The sequence below is a fragment of the Penaeus vannamei genome, chromosome 4 (genome assembly GCF_042767895.1).
Source record: "Penaeus vannamei isolate JL-2024 chromosome 4, ASM4276789v1, whole genome shotgun sequence".
NCBI classification, from domain to species: Eukaryota; Metazoa; Arthropoda; class Malacostraca; order Decapoda; family Penaeidae; genus Penaeus; species Penaeus vannamei.
The window spans coordinates 36,220,287-36,235,286 of NC_091552.1; the positions used below are offsets into that span (position 1 = coordinate 36,220,287).

The window sequence follows — 15,000 nt, forward strand, 5'->3', positions numbered from 1 at the left end:
TAACCGATGCAGGATTGACCTTGCTTAACGATCTTCGTGGCGCGTCTGGCCAACCGAATAAGTTTCAAGTTCCCCTTCCCCCCTCCCTCCTCCCCGCCAGCCTCCCCTAAATTTCCCAAGATATCGTATGATTTATCGGATATTTTGGGACATGCTGTGTGCATTTCATGTCGTCGTTCGTGGGAAAAGTTTCTAACCATCTCAAGTGCTGTATAATTTGGCTCTCCCCGCTGTGAACCTTCCTTGACATTAATATAACGTTTCTCGCTCTTATTTAAATCACGGATTTAAAAAATATATTTTTATTGTTTAACGACGCCTGCTTTTCCGTTACGGCTGTGGCTCACTGGAGATACTCTGTTTCCGACTCTTCTTAAGTGTCTTTAATATTCTCTCCATTGATGAGCTGCAAGCTATATATGTGTGTGTGTGTGTGTGCGTGTGGAAATATTGCAAAATCTATATCAGTGCTGGTATTATCCAATCCCTACCTCCTTATTGCCTCTTTCCTCACACGGGTCTTCTGTGTGACGCCGAAGTCCTCTTTGCACACTCCACATCGCTAGACAAAGACGAGTGTCACTTCAGGCTAAATGCAGAGCGCTTATGGACGAGCGTGAGAAATCATAGCAACTTTAAAAACTAAAAATAGCGCCCTGGAGAAATACTGGAGGAGGCGGGGCGGATAGGGGAAGGGTGGAGTGGGGTTGGGGTGGTTGGAGGAGGGGAGGGGAAGCAAGGGAGCCAGACGACCGTGCCCTTCCCTGCTTCCTCACTAAAGACAATATTTGGAGGGGTTGACTTCTTGTTTTTTGCCTGTATGTGGTGTATTCCATCAGCGGGCCAGTGCTCCCTCCCGCCCCCCTTGTCGTTTTTCTCTTCTCTGCGTGTATGCTCTCTCTCTCTCTCTCTCTTGCTCTCTTGATCTCTTTCTGTCTTTTTTTCTCTCTCTTGCTCTCTTGGTCTCTCTCTCTTTCTGTCTTTTCTCTATTTCATTCTCTCTCTCTCTCTCTCTCTCTCTCTCTCTCTCTCTCTCTCTCTCTCTCTCTCTCTCTCTCTCTCTCTCTCTCACACACACACACACACACACACACACACACACACACACACACACACACACACACACACACACACACACACACACACACACACCTCTTTCTCTCTCTTATATCTCATTCTCTCCTCCCACCTCTCACCTCCTCCCTCCTTCCCCATCCCCCCCCCTGTCCTCCCCTAAGTATTAATAGAACGCCAGACTGAATTCGAGAAAGTCAACAAAGCTAACGCAGCTCCTAATGGTTAATAAACCCGAACGGCGACGCTGCGCACGACGGAAAATGACAGTATCTCGAAGGCGCGCGAGATAAAACATCAGTTTTGAATTTCAAATACCAGTTCAAGTAACCTTTAAGTACGTAGCATGAATAACAGGGGTTCTTTAGCGGGTCTTCTTGCCCAACCAGCCCATTCAGATAATTTGCATGTGACATTTCAAATTCGCCCGGAGATAAACAAATGCCAAGATGACCCGGATGTGGATGAGGTCATGCGGATACCTCTGCGACATTGTTCTCGCCGGCGCTGTCGCGGCGAGCGCTGCCACCAGTCCCTCTCGAGACAATGCCGCCTCTTCTGAGAATTTTTGTTTCCTCGGAGTCGTCAATGGCATCCTCCCCCTCCCCCTATTACCCACTCCCCTCCCCACCCTGAAGCCACACTGTGCCTCGATCTGCGCAGGGTCAGCCTTGGCACTCTTATGGCACTCCGGCGGAGGTTGAAGTAGCAAGATCGGAGCCGCGGGTGCGGAGTCGGGTGACAGGGTGACTCGAGGAGCAGAGACTGTGACGTCACTCTCCAGCTGACTAACTCATCACTGCTCGCTGAGGAGAGGACGGAGAGAGGGAAGGGGGGTGGGAGGGGAAGAGGGAAAGATTGGGGTGAAGGAGGTGGGGGAGAAAAAAATGATCTCCTGAGCTCCCCGGGCGATGCTTAATGACGTTGTTACAGTTATAGCATGTGTAGCGTGGATGACCTAACACTTGTTCGTGTAATTAAAACAATCGTATCTAGATCGGGTAGGAGAACGGAGGGGGGGGGGGAAGGTGGCTGGGGGTATGAATGGGGGGATACAAGGAGGCAAGAAGGGGGGGTGGGGGGGTTCCTGCGTAGATCTTGAGCCCATGGCAAGCCGAGCTATCCCCTTATTCACTTGCCCGTTAGACGTGTAATGTGAACGGCAAAATCAGTCCCGAAATAAGTGTTTACGGCTCTCGCGTTTCCTCTGGCTCTCCTCTGGCTCTCGAGGACGTGACTCTGCCATGTGGTGGAGCTATCATGGCCCCTCCATTAAGGACAACGCCGAGTGTAGCAGCCAGATGGTAACCTGTTAACAGCTGGTCTTGTGACGTCACCCAAGCAACATATCCGGCGTCATGTGATAGCGTTACCATCGTGTAGACGTAAGTGTACGTGTAAGTGCTTAGTATGCGTGTTTTTTAAGTGCGAGTGTGCGTGCGTGCGTCCGTGCCTCTGTGTGTGTCTGTGTTTGTGTTTGCGTGTGTGTGTGTGTGTGCGCACGTTTGAGATTCCTGTTTCTGTTTTGCGTACAATGTTCGCGGAACACAATCCACATGATTAACAGTTACACCCAACGGCTTCCCCGTAGAGCCACATTGGCACGTGAAATAAAGGAGGTGATAAACCATCACAATAAAACAATCAGGTAGATGACAGGTTCGTTTAGCGCGTTGATGTCGGGTTCCCTTGTTGCTGACGGGCCAGACTTTTGGGGCAGGATAATGATAAGTCACCATAACCTTGGAAATAAAAAAGAAGAAAAGAAAACATTTTACCTTTTGCATACACCTATCATTTACGTTTGGTGACGCGATATGTCATACTTTCTGCTCCCTTTTTTTCGTTTTTTTTTTTTAATTTCTTTTTAAATATCAAGTGACGTCAATCGCTAGTTAATGTGTACCTTATTGATCAAACTGTAGTTGCTGCGTCATTCAGGTGGTTCGGTCACTGTTATGGCCGTCATGAACCCCGCCTTCCAATCGTATATTAATTCCCTGACGCCACGTACCATGCAAGGCAGATGGAAGAGGTTGTAAAATCTATTTTTTATGGCGTTTTGCTCTTTTGTTCGAGGATGTGTTGAGAGATTGTCGAGGTAAGGCCTAGGTTTATGATGATACTTGTGCTCCGTATTGAGGATTTGAGGAACGACTCGCGGATGGCCAAGTGATCCGTGGAGACATCTGTTGTCGTTTATAGAAACAACGAGAGTGAACCGCACGCAACAGCCCCGTAGCCATTCTTACTCGGTTATAAATAAAAGTGACCGAAAATAGCCGCAGATACAGTTCGAGGACGAGCCAAATATGTAAAGTCCACAACCCATCCTCTTGTGAGGGCTTAAAGAGAGAGCGCAGGGATAGAGCGAGAAAGAAAGACCGAGAGAAACATGGCGAAAGTCTTAAAGCTGGGCTGTCGGGACGGCATGAATGGAGGCCGCTGGGAGACGGGTGCGCCGACGCGGCCGGACGACGACGACGACGGGGCAGGCGAGGGTGGCGGCGCTGGTCGATACGAAGTGGGCCTTCCCCTCTCTCTCCCCCTCCATGCCCCCCGCTCCCCACACCTCCCTTCTCCCTTCATGCTCCCTCCTCCCCCTCCTCCCTCACCACCCTCTCTCTCTCTCAGCTATCACGACCCCCTCGGAGACTTAAAGATGGCAAGCTCACAAAAATATATTGTTGTTGCTGCTGAAGTCTACGGTCTTTTTCTGCCGTCGTTTGTCTATGCATTGGCTTTTGTTACGTCACTGTATCTATTAGCATCTCATTTTATCTCCTTTGCATTCCTGGGGCACCATCTGGGACTCCGTCTGAGAATCTCACACTTAGACCATTTGTCATTTTTTTTTACTTGATATGTTTTTACTTTTTTCTCTCCCGTTGCCCTCTCTATCCATCTACCTATATATTATATACATGTACATGCATACTTAAACACACACACACACACACACACATGTGTGTGTGTGTCTATGTGAGCGCATGTTTGTATGCGTGTCTTGCAGTGATCCACTCTCTCGTTCATATGTGCTTTCTTTTCACGCGCTCTTCCAATCTCTCTCTCTCTCCTTCCCTCACTCATTCTCCTTCTTCCTCGATTCACTCTCTCGGTCTGCATGTCCGTCTCTCTCTCTCTCTCTCTCTCTCTCTCTCTCTCTCTCTCTCTCTCTCTCTCTCTCTCTCTCTCTCTCTCTCTCTCTCTCTCTCTCTCCTCTCTCGCTCGCTCGCTCCCTCCCTCCCTCCCTCCCTCCCTCCCTCCCTCCCTCCCTCTCCTCCTTTTCCTCCCTCTCCTCCCTCCCCAAACACCATCCTCCCTCCGTCAGGATGAGACCAGAATCCTGAAATCGAAGTTTCCAGAGGATTCCAAGAAAGCATATAACCATCATCCGATTGGAGGAGCGGCCTTGGCACCCCGCCGAGGTACTCTCCTCTGAGATTCGTGGTAAAGTCCCCTTAACGTCTGTACCTTTCGATGGCTACTTGGACGAGGCCGACGCTAAAGCCATATGGCAGCCGTCTCCCCATGCTGTGTCGGATATCCAGCCGAGAATAGTGGATGGCGCTGGTCGTCTTCGCGTCGCTTGGCATCGTTTGTGGCTTGCGTTTGCGTTGCCGAGCTTAGTTTGTGTGTTTGTTGGGGGGGGTATTTTTTTTTTTTTTTTTTTTTTTTTTTTTTTTGCGAGGTGTTTCCTGATTTGTGTTACTTGGGTTTCATGGTTATTCATTTGCATTTGTCCACATCTGAAAGCGACATCTGGCGGCGAGGGGTGCGTGCACTTGACCAATGTAAACAGTACAATCATCGCTGCTTTCCCTGGAGACAAGCAGGCCGGATTCATGAGATGACTGACAAGTGGGCGCATCATGGCAGTGTATACACGCGTGTCTCGGATGCCTGAGGGCAGCAGGTGGGCGTGCGGGCGGCGTGGGTGTGGCACGGAAGGAGGAAGGGGTTGATATTGGCACCCAGGGACACGCGGTACCAAGTGCCTCAACATGGCCAGCCTGAGCACCACTCTGATGTACTTGTCTCTGTGGCCCGCTACTGGCACGCTCTTTTGGCACTCGTGAGGACCGTGCGGCGCCATACGTCCCGCCAATGGCATTGCTGTTCTTTTCTCATTACTGCGATTTTGATATTAAGGATACTAGTCATTACCAGCTGAGCCCCCACCCCCACCGCCTAAAAAATCAAGCCTAAAGAAAAGCATGTTGCGTCATTTTCCAGAGAAAGACAATCCTGTGATGGCAGCTTTCCAGGAATAGCAATAATCATCCTGGAACGAACTTCAGCAGACGTAAACCCCCACCAGTCACGATCCTCCAAGAATACGGCCGGGGGTTCCCAGAAAGCGCTAGTTTCGCATACATCTGTCGATAATTTCCAGGCAATTTCACTACTCAACTTTGAGAACAGATGTGCGTGTGTCTGTACATACGTACAGGTGAATTCATATGTAAATAAGGGAGAATCGACAGGTGCCTCGATGGCGACGACGTCCTTCCTGCTAAACTCCTTCCTGAATCACATCCTGCGCCTTTAAGGAACAGGACTCAAGGGGAACATGGGGAGAGGGGAGAGAAGGTCGAGGAAGTGAGGGGGCGTAGATTCCACCTTCGCAGGAGGAGAGGAAGAGGGAGACGGTGGAGGGGGAAGAGAACACTTCACCAAGAGGGTTACGTGGGGTGGGGGAGGGGAGGGCACCAGGCACTACCGGCGGGTAACAAGAAGCGAGGGGAAGACACAGGGTGGGAGGGTAAGGGTGAGGGGACCTACACGAGGAAGGGAAGGGGAGGGCGAGGAGCTAGGGGGCCGAAAGGAAGTGACAATGACAGGCAGAAGTACAGGGATCTGAAAGCGCTAGAGAGCAGGGAGGATGTGGCGGACATAACTACACTAGTGGGTGCAGGTGTGTCAGGTGTCAGCGTTGCGAACACCTGCATCCGGACGGTGGCAAGTGTCTGGCGGTAAGGGAGGGGGTGAGGGGAGGATGAGGGGAAGGGGGAGAGGGTAGAGGCCGACTCTCAGTGAGCAGTGCAATGAAGTTGAGGGGAGGAGGGACGTATTAGACGCTAGGGAAGACGGCATCAAAACATGGTTAAGCAAATGATTGATTTGGCTGAAGGGATCTACCCTTCCAGTTTGCGTTAGCCCCAACCCGATCACAATCGAGCAGTATAAACAAAGAACACCTGTTTCAAAACAATGAGTCAAGGTTACTCGCCAGGAGGTTCGGATTTGGTTTAAAGAAGTGGCCTTGAACAATATTGGGTAAAAAGTAGTTAGAGAGAGAGCAAAAGAGTGAGAGTAAGACCGAGAAAGAAAGGGGAAGAGATGGGGGACAGACAGACAGAAATAGACAGAGGGATGGAGAAATTAACGTTAACTATCTGCAATAGCTTTGAAAAAGTAGTTAGAAAGTATACATCACGAAGAATTTCACAATTGGTGAATAGAAAGCCACACGGAACCTCAGCGAGATTAATTAATAGTATAACCACGGAACATTACCCTACAACCCCAGGTTTCACAGACACGTATGCAAACCCTGAAAAAACGTGTACACGTGATCTTATTACACCGCACGGATACAAACCCCAATAAAACAGTTTCGCTCAGAGCCACGCCCCCTGCACGCCGCAACCGTTCATTAAAGTAAGCTGAAGTGTTCATTCATATTGACTCTCGTCCATTCATCGAGGTATACGAGCCACAGGTGTAGCAACAGATGTGGCAAACGAGAGTAGATTGGCTGTGAACACTTGTGCTGAGCGTGCGTTAGCCGGCGCCGGAAGTGATAGTTATGTAAAAAAAAAAAGTATATGTGCAAATATATATACATGTATATGCCTCCGTAAATGTTATGTGTAAACGTGTATGTATATCTGCATAGAAAAAGTGTAAAAGAAATCGATTGTATTTATACGGTATTTATATATTTATCAATATATATGTGTATAAAGTATTAACCTAACCACTGTTCCTGTATGTGCTGTACTGTACTTCATGAATGTGCTGTACTGTACTCATGAATGAGTTTATATTTTTCGATAGAATGAATGGTACGAACTGTAATAAATAAAGATTATTACATTGAAAAATATCGTCTTATCATAAACCGGATGAATACAGCGTCTGCCACCTTTACGGATGAACTGCGAAACTGACCTTTACCGGATATGAAAATGTTAATTATTTTCCCTTCCTCTCTCGTGAACTTTCTTATCGTAAATATCAGTCTATTAATTACTACAACGTCGCTCCGCTTTAGCTGAACCAATTTTCGGCTATCAGCGAGTGAGAGAATTGATAACGAATGTCCTTGCTTGCGTCACATCGACGTCACGCTGTCTCGGCTTGCAATTGGCGGAGAGGCGAACGATAACACTTGCCGCACGCACTCCCTCCGCCACCCACTGCCCAGTTGCCGGTTAATCTTTGACACGTAGCATTCTCTTTCATAATTCAGGGCACGGGAAGAGCCACCGGTTTATTGTATGTATTCATGGTTGTATTATTACGGTTAACGATTTTCTCCATTCATTTTTTCATCTTCTCATTTTTAGATTACTTGGATTTAAGTTAAAAGGGGGAAATAAGAAGACAAATAGGCAACTATCTGATGTTCTGATTGCCAGAAACACACAGGTTAGGAATTTCAGCCTTTTCTTAAAAATAGCCCTGTATCACTTCAGTAGAATGCTATTTGTGTTTAGATCAAAATAGTATCAAGAAAACGTCAAGCGGAATATATGTGTTTGTATATGAAAATAAATTGTGTATCCGTCAAGCGCGTTCATGCAGAGACGATATTTGCGAAAGTGTCGAATATTTAGTATAAGCGATTCACGGGATCTGGTAGACGTCATTCCATTGAGTTTCTCGGAATTCATTAAGAAAAAAAAGGGATGAATGTGAATTATGAGTCCGCCAACACGTGCGCAATCAGACACGTCTCTTCCTGCGGTAAAACACCTGTCTGCTCATACATGACCTTCAACTGAGTTTGACACTTACAAACCCACGAAACATATGCGACTGAAACAGTTTTCCTGCCCCATTCACCTCTTCCTTGTTCCCTTGTTTCCGCTGACCTTGCTTTTAGTCATACCCTCCGACCTTGCCTCTGTGAACTTCTTTCCCTCCTTGACATTCCCTGCAAAGTTAGCATGAGTTGACCTTGTGTTTGCACCGGACTTGTTTGCCTCTGCTATGACTATCTGCCCTTCTGTGGCACTCGTCTCGCCAGGCCTGCGACCTGTACTTCTCGCATCATCTTGACGATTTGTCAAACTTTTGCGCCTTCTAAGATAGTAGTAACTTTCTCTTTCTTTCTTTATCTCTTTCCCTCTCTCTCTCTCTCTCTCTCTCTCTCTCTTTCTCTCTCTCTCTTTCTCTCTCTCCCTCTCTCTCTCTCTCTCTCTCTCTCTCTCTCTCTCAATCTCTCTCTCTCTCTCTCTCCCTCTCTCCCTCTCTCTCTCTCTCTCTCTCTCTCTCCCTCTCTCTCAATCTCTCTCTCTCCCTCTCTCTCTCTCTCTCTCTCTCTCTCTCTCTCTCTCTCTCTCTTTCTTTCTCTCTACCTCTCTCTCTCCTTCACTCCCTCCCTCATCTCCTCCCCCTCTCTCTCTCCTTCTCTCCCTCCTTCCCCCACCTCTCTCTCTCTCTCTCTCTCTCTCTCTCTCTCTCTCTCTCTCTCTCTCTCTCTCTCTCTCTCTCTCTCTCTCTCTCTCTCTCTCACTCTCACTCACTATCTCGGTCTCATTTCTCTCACTCACTCATTCACATACACACACACACACACACACACACACACACACACACCACCCCTTTCCGCTTGCCCACATCTAGCTGCTAGAGCACACTCCAGGGACGTTACCAATCAGGCATACTAATTGGGTGTGAGTTGTGAGGATGCAGGCTAGGAAGTGGATGCTGTAAGGTCCCATGGGCGGGGAGAGCGGCATTCCGACACACCCGCGAGGAATGTCTGTAGGAACACACACGCATGGGGAGGATTCTCACGCGCGCACGCACCGGCTTGGTCTCCTCTTCATCTAGGATTTTGCGGACTCTGGAGACGGGACGGCGAGGAGGAAAATTGCAGCGTTCGCGAAATGGAAAAAAGGAGTTGATGCAGATGGCAAGTGGTGTTAGGCACCGAATAAACAACGGTGGTAATAAAGTGACGTCACAACCTGTCTGGCAGTGCAGCTGGGCATGTGCCAAGTCCTGTACGAACGCACGAACACACTATGTTACCAGGTTTCGCCAGATAACATGCTCTGTTGTTACTTTACTTGCGGCCTTTCACTTATGCTCTGGTAATACTGAAGGCAGGAGATCAGCATCATGATAGAGCATCTTTCTATATGAAACAGTAACAAAAGAAAGTGGTATATGGCCATTGATGAGTTAAAGATTACTCTAAGTAAGAGCGATCCTGTGGGCAACCCTCAAACACTACGTCATCTTTCGTCACACTACGTCATCTCCCAAAATGGAGGCATACGTCATCTTACGTTAGCCTGCACTACCTGGCGAGACGGTACGTTGCATACTAATAAGATGTGACGTAATGGGCAAGTGGGCGGACGGGTTCTTGTACTGACCAATTTACGATGCGGCTGCCAAGTTATAGTCTGGATGTCTGCAGTCATGTTTGTGAAATTTATCCTTTTCCTTTCTGTCCTCTCGTTTTCTCTCGGCAAGACCCTTGCTCATCCAAATTACCCTGACTCCTAAGGGGATGCTGCGCCAAATGTAGGCCTAGCTATACCTGTTACTGATGCTGTTGCTGTTACTTGCTGATTAAACCTGGAAAACATGAACAGGAAGTAATCAAGGGAGAGAACTTTTCTGCTTTCGTGTAGCCATGAGCAGGAGGGCTGAGCGGATTTATTTTGCGAACCTGAGTTATGTTTGTCAAAATTAATCATTAGCAATCACAATTAGTCGGTTGTTAATAACAAACCCTAAACATGTGTGCGGTACACTATTTTAGATCATTCAAAAGGATAACATGGCTCGCATAATGTGTCGGCCTTTGCCCTCTGTGAAAATGAATAATAATACATATTAATACAAACTAAACAGATATAAATAGATTATACCAAAACAAAAACAAAAAAAAATCAAAAGATTAGAAAGAAAAGATGCAATGTTCGTGTTGTGGAATCACCAGGCGAGCAGGTAAGTTGCCAGATGTCGACAGGAGAGAGAACAGGGTAGGGGATGACATCATCGCCTCAGTCGCTACGTCACCCCACGTCATGGTGTCTGCGGTGCCGCCCGACCAGATGCTGCCCAAACAGCCCTTTTTCTCGTACCATATCGGGCGCATTACCTCCTATACCTTCATCATGCACGCCCAAAAGTTAATGCATGGACTAAATCTCTCCTCCTCTCTCTTCGTTTTCGTGCTTTCGAGTCTGTGCAATAGATTTTACATATAAAGAAACCGTTTGTACATAAGCACTGTTTGTATGACCATGTGTGTCCAGCACCAAGGTATTTGTTGTCAAACTTGGTTCATGAAGAGTTGGCTCTTGAATACATCAAGCATGAGTCAAGGACGGCCTAAATAAGCCCAGACGGACGAGGAATTGAATAACTACGGCCTCGGAGGAAAATGCTGATGGTTGTGACTAATATTCAAAACAGTTCAACAGTCTGAAGAGGATTTATTCTAATCATGGTCATCACTCGCATCATTATCGTGGAAAAAAGTGGCGCGAAGTTGGATGGAAAGAGAGAAGAGAGGAGAGGAGTTTAGCTCTTAAGTGTTTGTTTAAGGTTAATATTTTAAGTGAACAACAAGGCTTTCTGGGTGTGAGCTGGTCCAGGCGTCTCTCAGACACCGATGCCATGACTGGTGCCACGCCGAGAGAACGCCATGCGCGCTTTACCATCACGGGACTCTCACCGGGTTGGCATGGGGCGGCAGCATACACAGGCACTATCTCTAAGTCGACCCCTAGCCAAGCAGTGACACAACGCGGCTATTCTTAGTTAATTCTGTTCCCGAATTAGTCGGTAGCATAGGATTCAATTGGCACCAGGAGAGGGAAAAACGAAAAAAAGGAGTAAAAACCCTTGTGTTGGCACTCCGCAACAAGGGCCACGTGCCAGCATGGATGTGCTAGGATACGTAATCGCGAATCATGCACTTAATATAGTAACTAAAAGTGAGGCGCGAGCCAGAATTCCCGCGCCGAACAAGTGGTGGTAGGTTTGGTAATGCCTCTGGGTATGCTGCTTCTATGCTGCCTATGTTACACTCATCACATCAGACTTCGCAGCGAGAGGGAGGGGTGGGGGCACAGGCACACGCACACACACACATACAAGCACACGCACACGGCAAGCAGACACAAACAGAAGCACTGACAAGCTATTCAAACCACGTTCTACCTGGCTCTTGGTGGCTCATAAAGAGTACGGAAGACCCGGGAACGTTTGAACGGCACAGTCATAAAGCCGTACTTTGTTTTCATCATCCGACTGTGAGACCTGCAAGAGGGAAGTTGGCAGAGTAAACACCTCTGGGAAGGGTTGAGGCCACGCGGGCATGGCAGACGGGCGGGAGGTCGATTCGCCGTTTTGCTTTTCACTCCCAACGCGATAAAACAGAGAGAACTTCCGGCGAGCGATAACTAATCTACCTCCGGAACCAAAAGATTAGATTCCCCCTCCTCACCCCCCTCCCTTCCCATGATAACAGGTGGCTGCGAGCGGGTACACCTGTGTTGTTGCGTGAGCTGGATATTATAGCGTCGGTCTATCTACCGTTCCCCCCTCCCTTCCCCCACATTCATCTTTCGCACCTGTATCGCTAGTTTCAACAGATGTCCAGGTGTTGCACTTGTACAGCCAGCACCACTGAAGGTTAACCCCGTTCCAAGGACACATGCACTGAACCCCCAATAACCTTGAGCTAAAGCCAAGGTGCAATAACCGCGGCACAGTGTTGCATCCATGAGTGTAGGCCTATGCACAGAGACAGTCAATGCATGCCTCGTGTTGCCATGCACTAACCATTCCTTCACGTGTGTCCTGGGGTCACTACGAAGACGGCCTGCATGAGGGCGCGCTATCGGTGCTTCACAACCATGTCCAACATCGGCCTGGTGACCCGGCACTGTCACATACACCTCCACGTGACACGAGTGTACCGCACTGAGATTGACACCATGACATGACCGTGTTACCGTCACCACCATCTGTCAGTCACTGAGGGGTCCCGCATGCGGCGCGGGCGCGGGGGCACGAGGCACTGGGCAGGCAGGCAGGGCACCGGGTATCTACCACAACACGCGGTGAAAGCGGAGGGGGCGGGAGGTAGAGGGGGCGGGGCCGCTCGAGGTCAACACCTACCTGTCATTGTGGGCGGGTCCGGGAGTGGTTCTGTTGGCCCGAAGAAGGAGGGCATCTCCGTTACGGTAACTGGGGTGTTGAGGCAGTCCTCGGTGGAGCGGTCGAAAACTGACGCCGTAGGTAACGGCGATGGAATACAGTCACTGTTCTTGACTAAGGCATCGAAGCCCATCAAACTGAACGACACAGCTGAAGAGTCTGCCATGGTAGTAGCAGAAATTGGGTCAATTCCGTCCATAATCATCGTGGCAAAGTTTAAGTCGTCTTCACTTGAAATATGTGATGGTGGAGAGTCGTCAGGCTGTGGGTTAGACGACCCAGAGCCTGATATGGTTGATGGTGGCACGCGCGAGAGGCACTGTAAAGCCCCAAGCGACCACGAGTCTGCCAGTGGAGCCAAGGCTGCGAGCTAGCTGAACCTCCTACCTCAGCACTGCCACGATACTCACTAACCAGCTCGCGCGTCCGGCCGCCCAGTTTTATGAATGAGACGAGAGCAGCCACCAATGAGCGCGTTTTCTCTCTATCTCGTGACGTCACTGAGACGTCACATTCTCCGTACTCAGGGAGGGAGCAGTCGATAAGTTGCAAGTTATTGAAATCCTCTGTGCGCAGAGGTTTTGTGGCTTAGTTTTGGGATTTTTTTTATGTAATAGTTTAGAAAAAATGTATTAGCAATATTGAAAATATTGTATTTCGGTTAGAACTTCTAGTTTGTTGTGCACGTGCAGTTGATGCCGTGAGCTGGTGTTGCTGCCACTACGTCATTGTCCCGCGCTGCCTCATAACCATATTTGGTAACCCGAGTGAGACCCGAGTGCGGCCGAACATGTGACGTCATCCCCGCGCTCGTTTAACTTTATTCTACATAACATAGGCTTATTACGGTTTAATACAGGTGTGAAACAGCAATCTGCCCAGTCCTGCCTCACCTACGATATCGGTAGACAGTGCCTACTTACTGCCAGACACGTGTCTTGAGCAGTATCATGCCGTGTGGTGAGGAGGAGGCCCACGCGATGGGCCAGAGGTGTACACTGGCGCGGGCGGGTCTGCAACCACCCCTTATACCTGACCAAGTCACGTGACTTGCTGGGTGGAGAGTGTGGGTGTGCTCACCACGTGGGCACTGACCTCCCCACATAGAAGACTTGTCCAGCTGCTAAACGTTTTGCGAAACGTTCCTCTTGCCTTGCCACACTCCCTTCGCCTTTTCGCATGTTATTTTCTCATTTCTTACCGCCGTTCTCATTTTGGCGAGTTGTATAAATACCGCAGGTATTAGAAATCTCCCTCCTCAAGTGGCTGCTTTGAGCGCGTAGTGATGGGTAAGAGATCGCTCTGGTAAACGCTGTAAACAATAAGCCCAGACCGGACTTGACGTAACAGAAAGGATGACAAAACAAACATGGACTTTTTTTTACGTTTTCCTGAGTGTCTCCCACCGCAGCTTCCCGGCTCGTCATTCCTCACCGCTCTATATAGAAGGGGTAACTTTTTAGATAGCGTATTCTGACAAGCGATGAGGCAGGATATTATGTCACTCCTGAACACTACTTTCGACTAATAGTAACAAAGCGTAATGTCTAACGTGTAGTGGTGTCCTAGTTAAGAGCTTTTGAAATATCGTTGTTTAAAATTGTCACTTTGTCTCGTTATGGATAGTTTTTTGCATTATTTATTTCAACCGTAAGTACTGCTTTATGAATATTAAAACGAAAGTTGAATGACCCATAATGTATCAGGAATAAAACTTACCCCTTAAACAAAACTTAATTATGCTTGAAATAAACATCAAATTTGTGCTACAATTAAAAAATCTGCAATGCTGGAAACGATCACCTCATATCGAAATCCTGCAATGTGAATTTTTGTATTTGATACGATCTTGTCGTCCTGATCATACAAAGTAAGCTTGCAGACTGCATGACCCACTGGGCGTCCTGACCGGTGGACAAGGTCAGACACCGCTTTGGTATGTCTTGCCATTCACAGATGTTACATCACTCGTTAAAAATAAACTAAATAATAGACATTTATGACCTCTAGCTGAGTAAAAGAGGCCACAAAAATGTTCGCAGGCAAAATCACAGCGAGGGCATTAAAACATTACGCAATTCACGTGTTTTTGCAATTATTGTTACGCACATACACACACACACACACACACACACACACACACACACACACACACACACACACACACACACACACACACACACACACACACACACACACACACACACACACACATACATACATACACCCCTTTCCTCCTAGTTATCCCCGCTTCTCATGGATAAAAGAAAAGGGCGCACTGTCTCCCAGCCTTGTCCGTGACCATGAATCTTCGCTGCCTTTGTTCTCGTGGAAAGTTTTTCTTTTTTCTTCACAATTTCGTGTGGTTATCAGACTTGTAAAATGTACGATATATATATATATATATATATATATATATATATATATATATATATATATGTGTGTGTGTGTGTGTGTGTATATGTATATATATATAAATAAACAAACACACACACACACGCACAC

At 47.9% G+C, this 15,000-nt stretch overlaps 1 protein-coding gene across 4 annotated transcripts in view; it reads right to left on the reverse strand.

The window, feature by feature from the left end:
• LOC113808118 (early growth response protein 1) overlaps positions 1-15,000 on the reverse strand; it is a 106,618-nt gene that overhangs the window by 7,530 nt on the left and 84,088 nt on the right. The window contains exon 1 of one of the 4 annotated variants that reach the window (XM_027359452.2): positions 12,457-12,936. The exons of 2 other annotated variants lie outside the window; for them this stretch is intronic. In XM_027359452.2, coding sequence (XP_027215253.2) covers positions 12,457-12,700 — 244 coding nt within the window. In that variant the 5' untranslated portion in view covers positions 12,701-12,936. Of the gene's footprint in view, positions 1-11,493; positions 11,774-12,456; positions 12,937-15,000 lie in introns of those variants that run through there. One more of the 4 variants, XM_027359453.2, reaches the window with a different exon arrangement.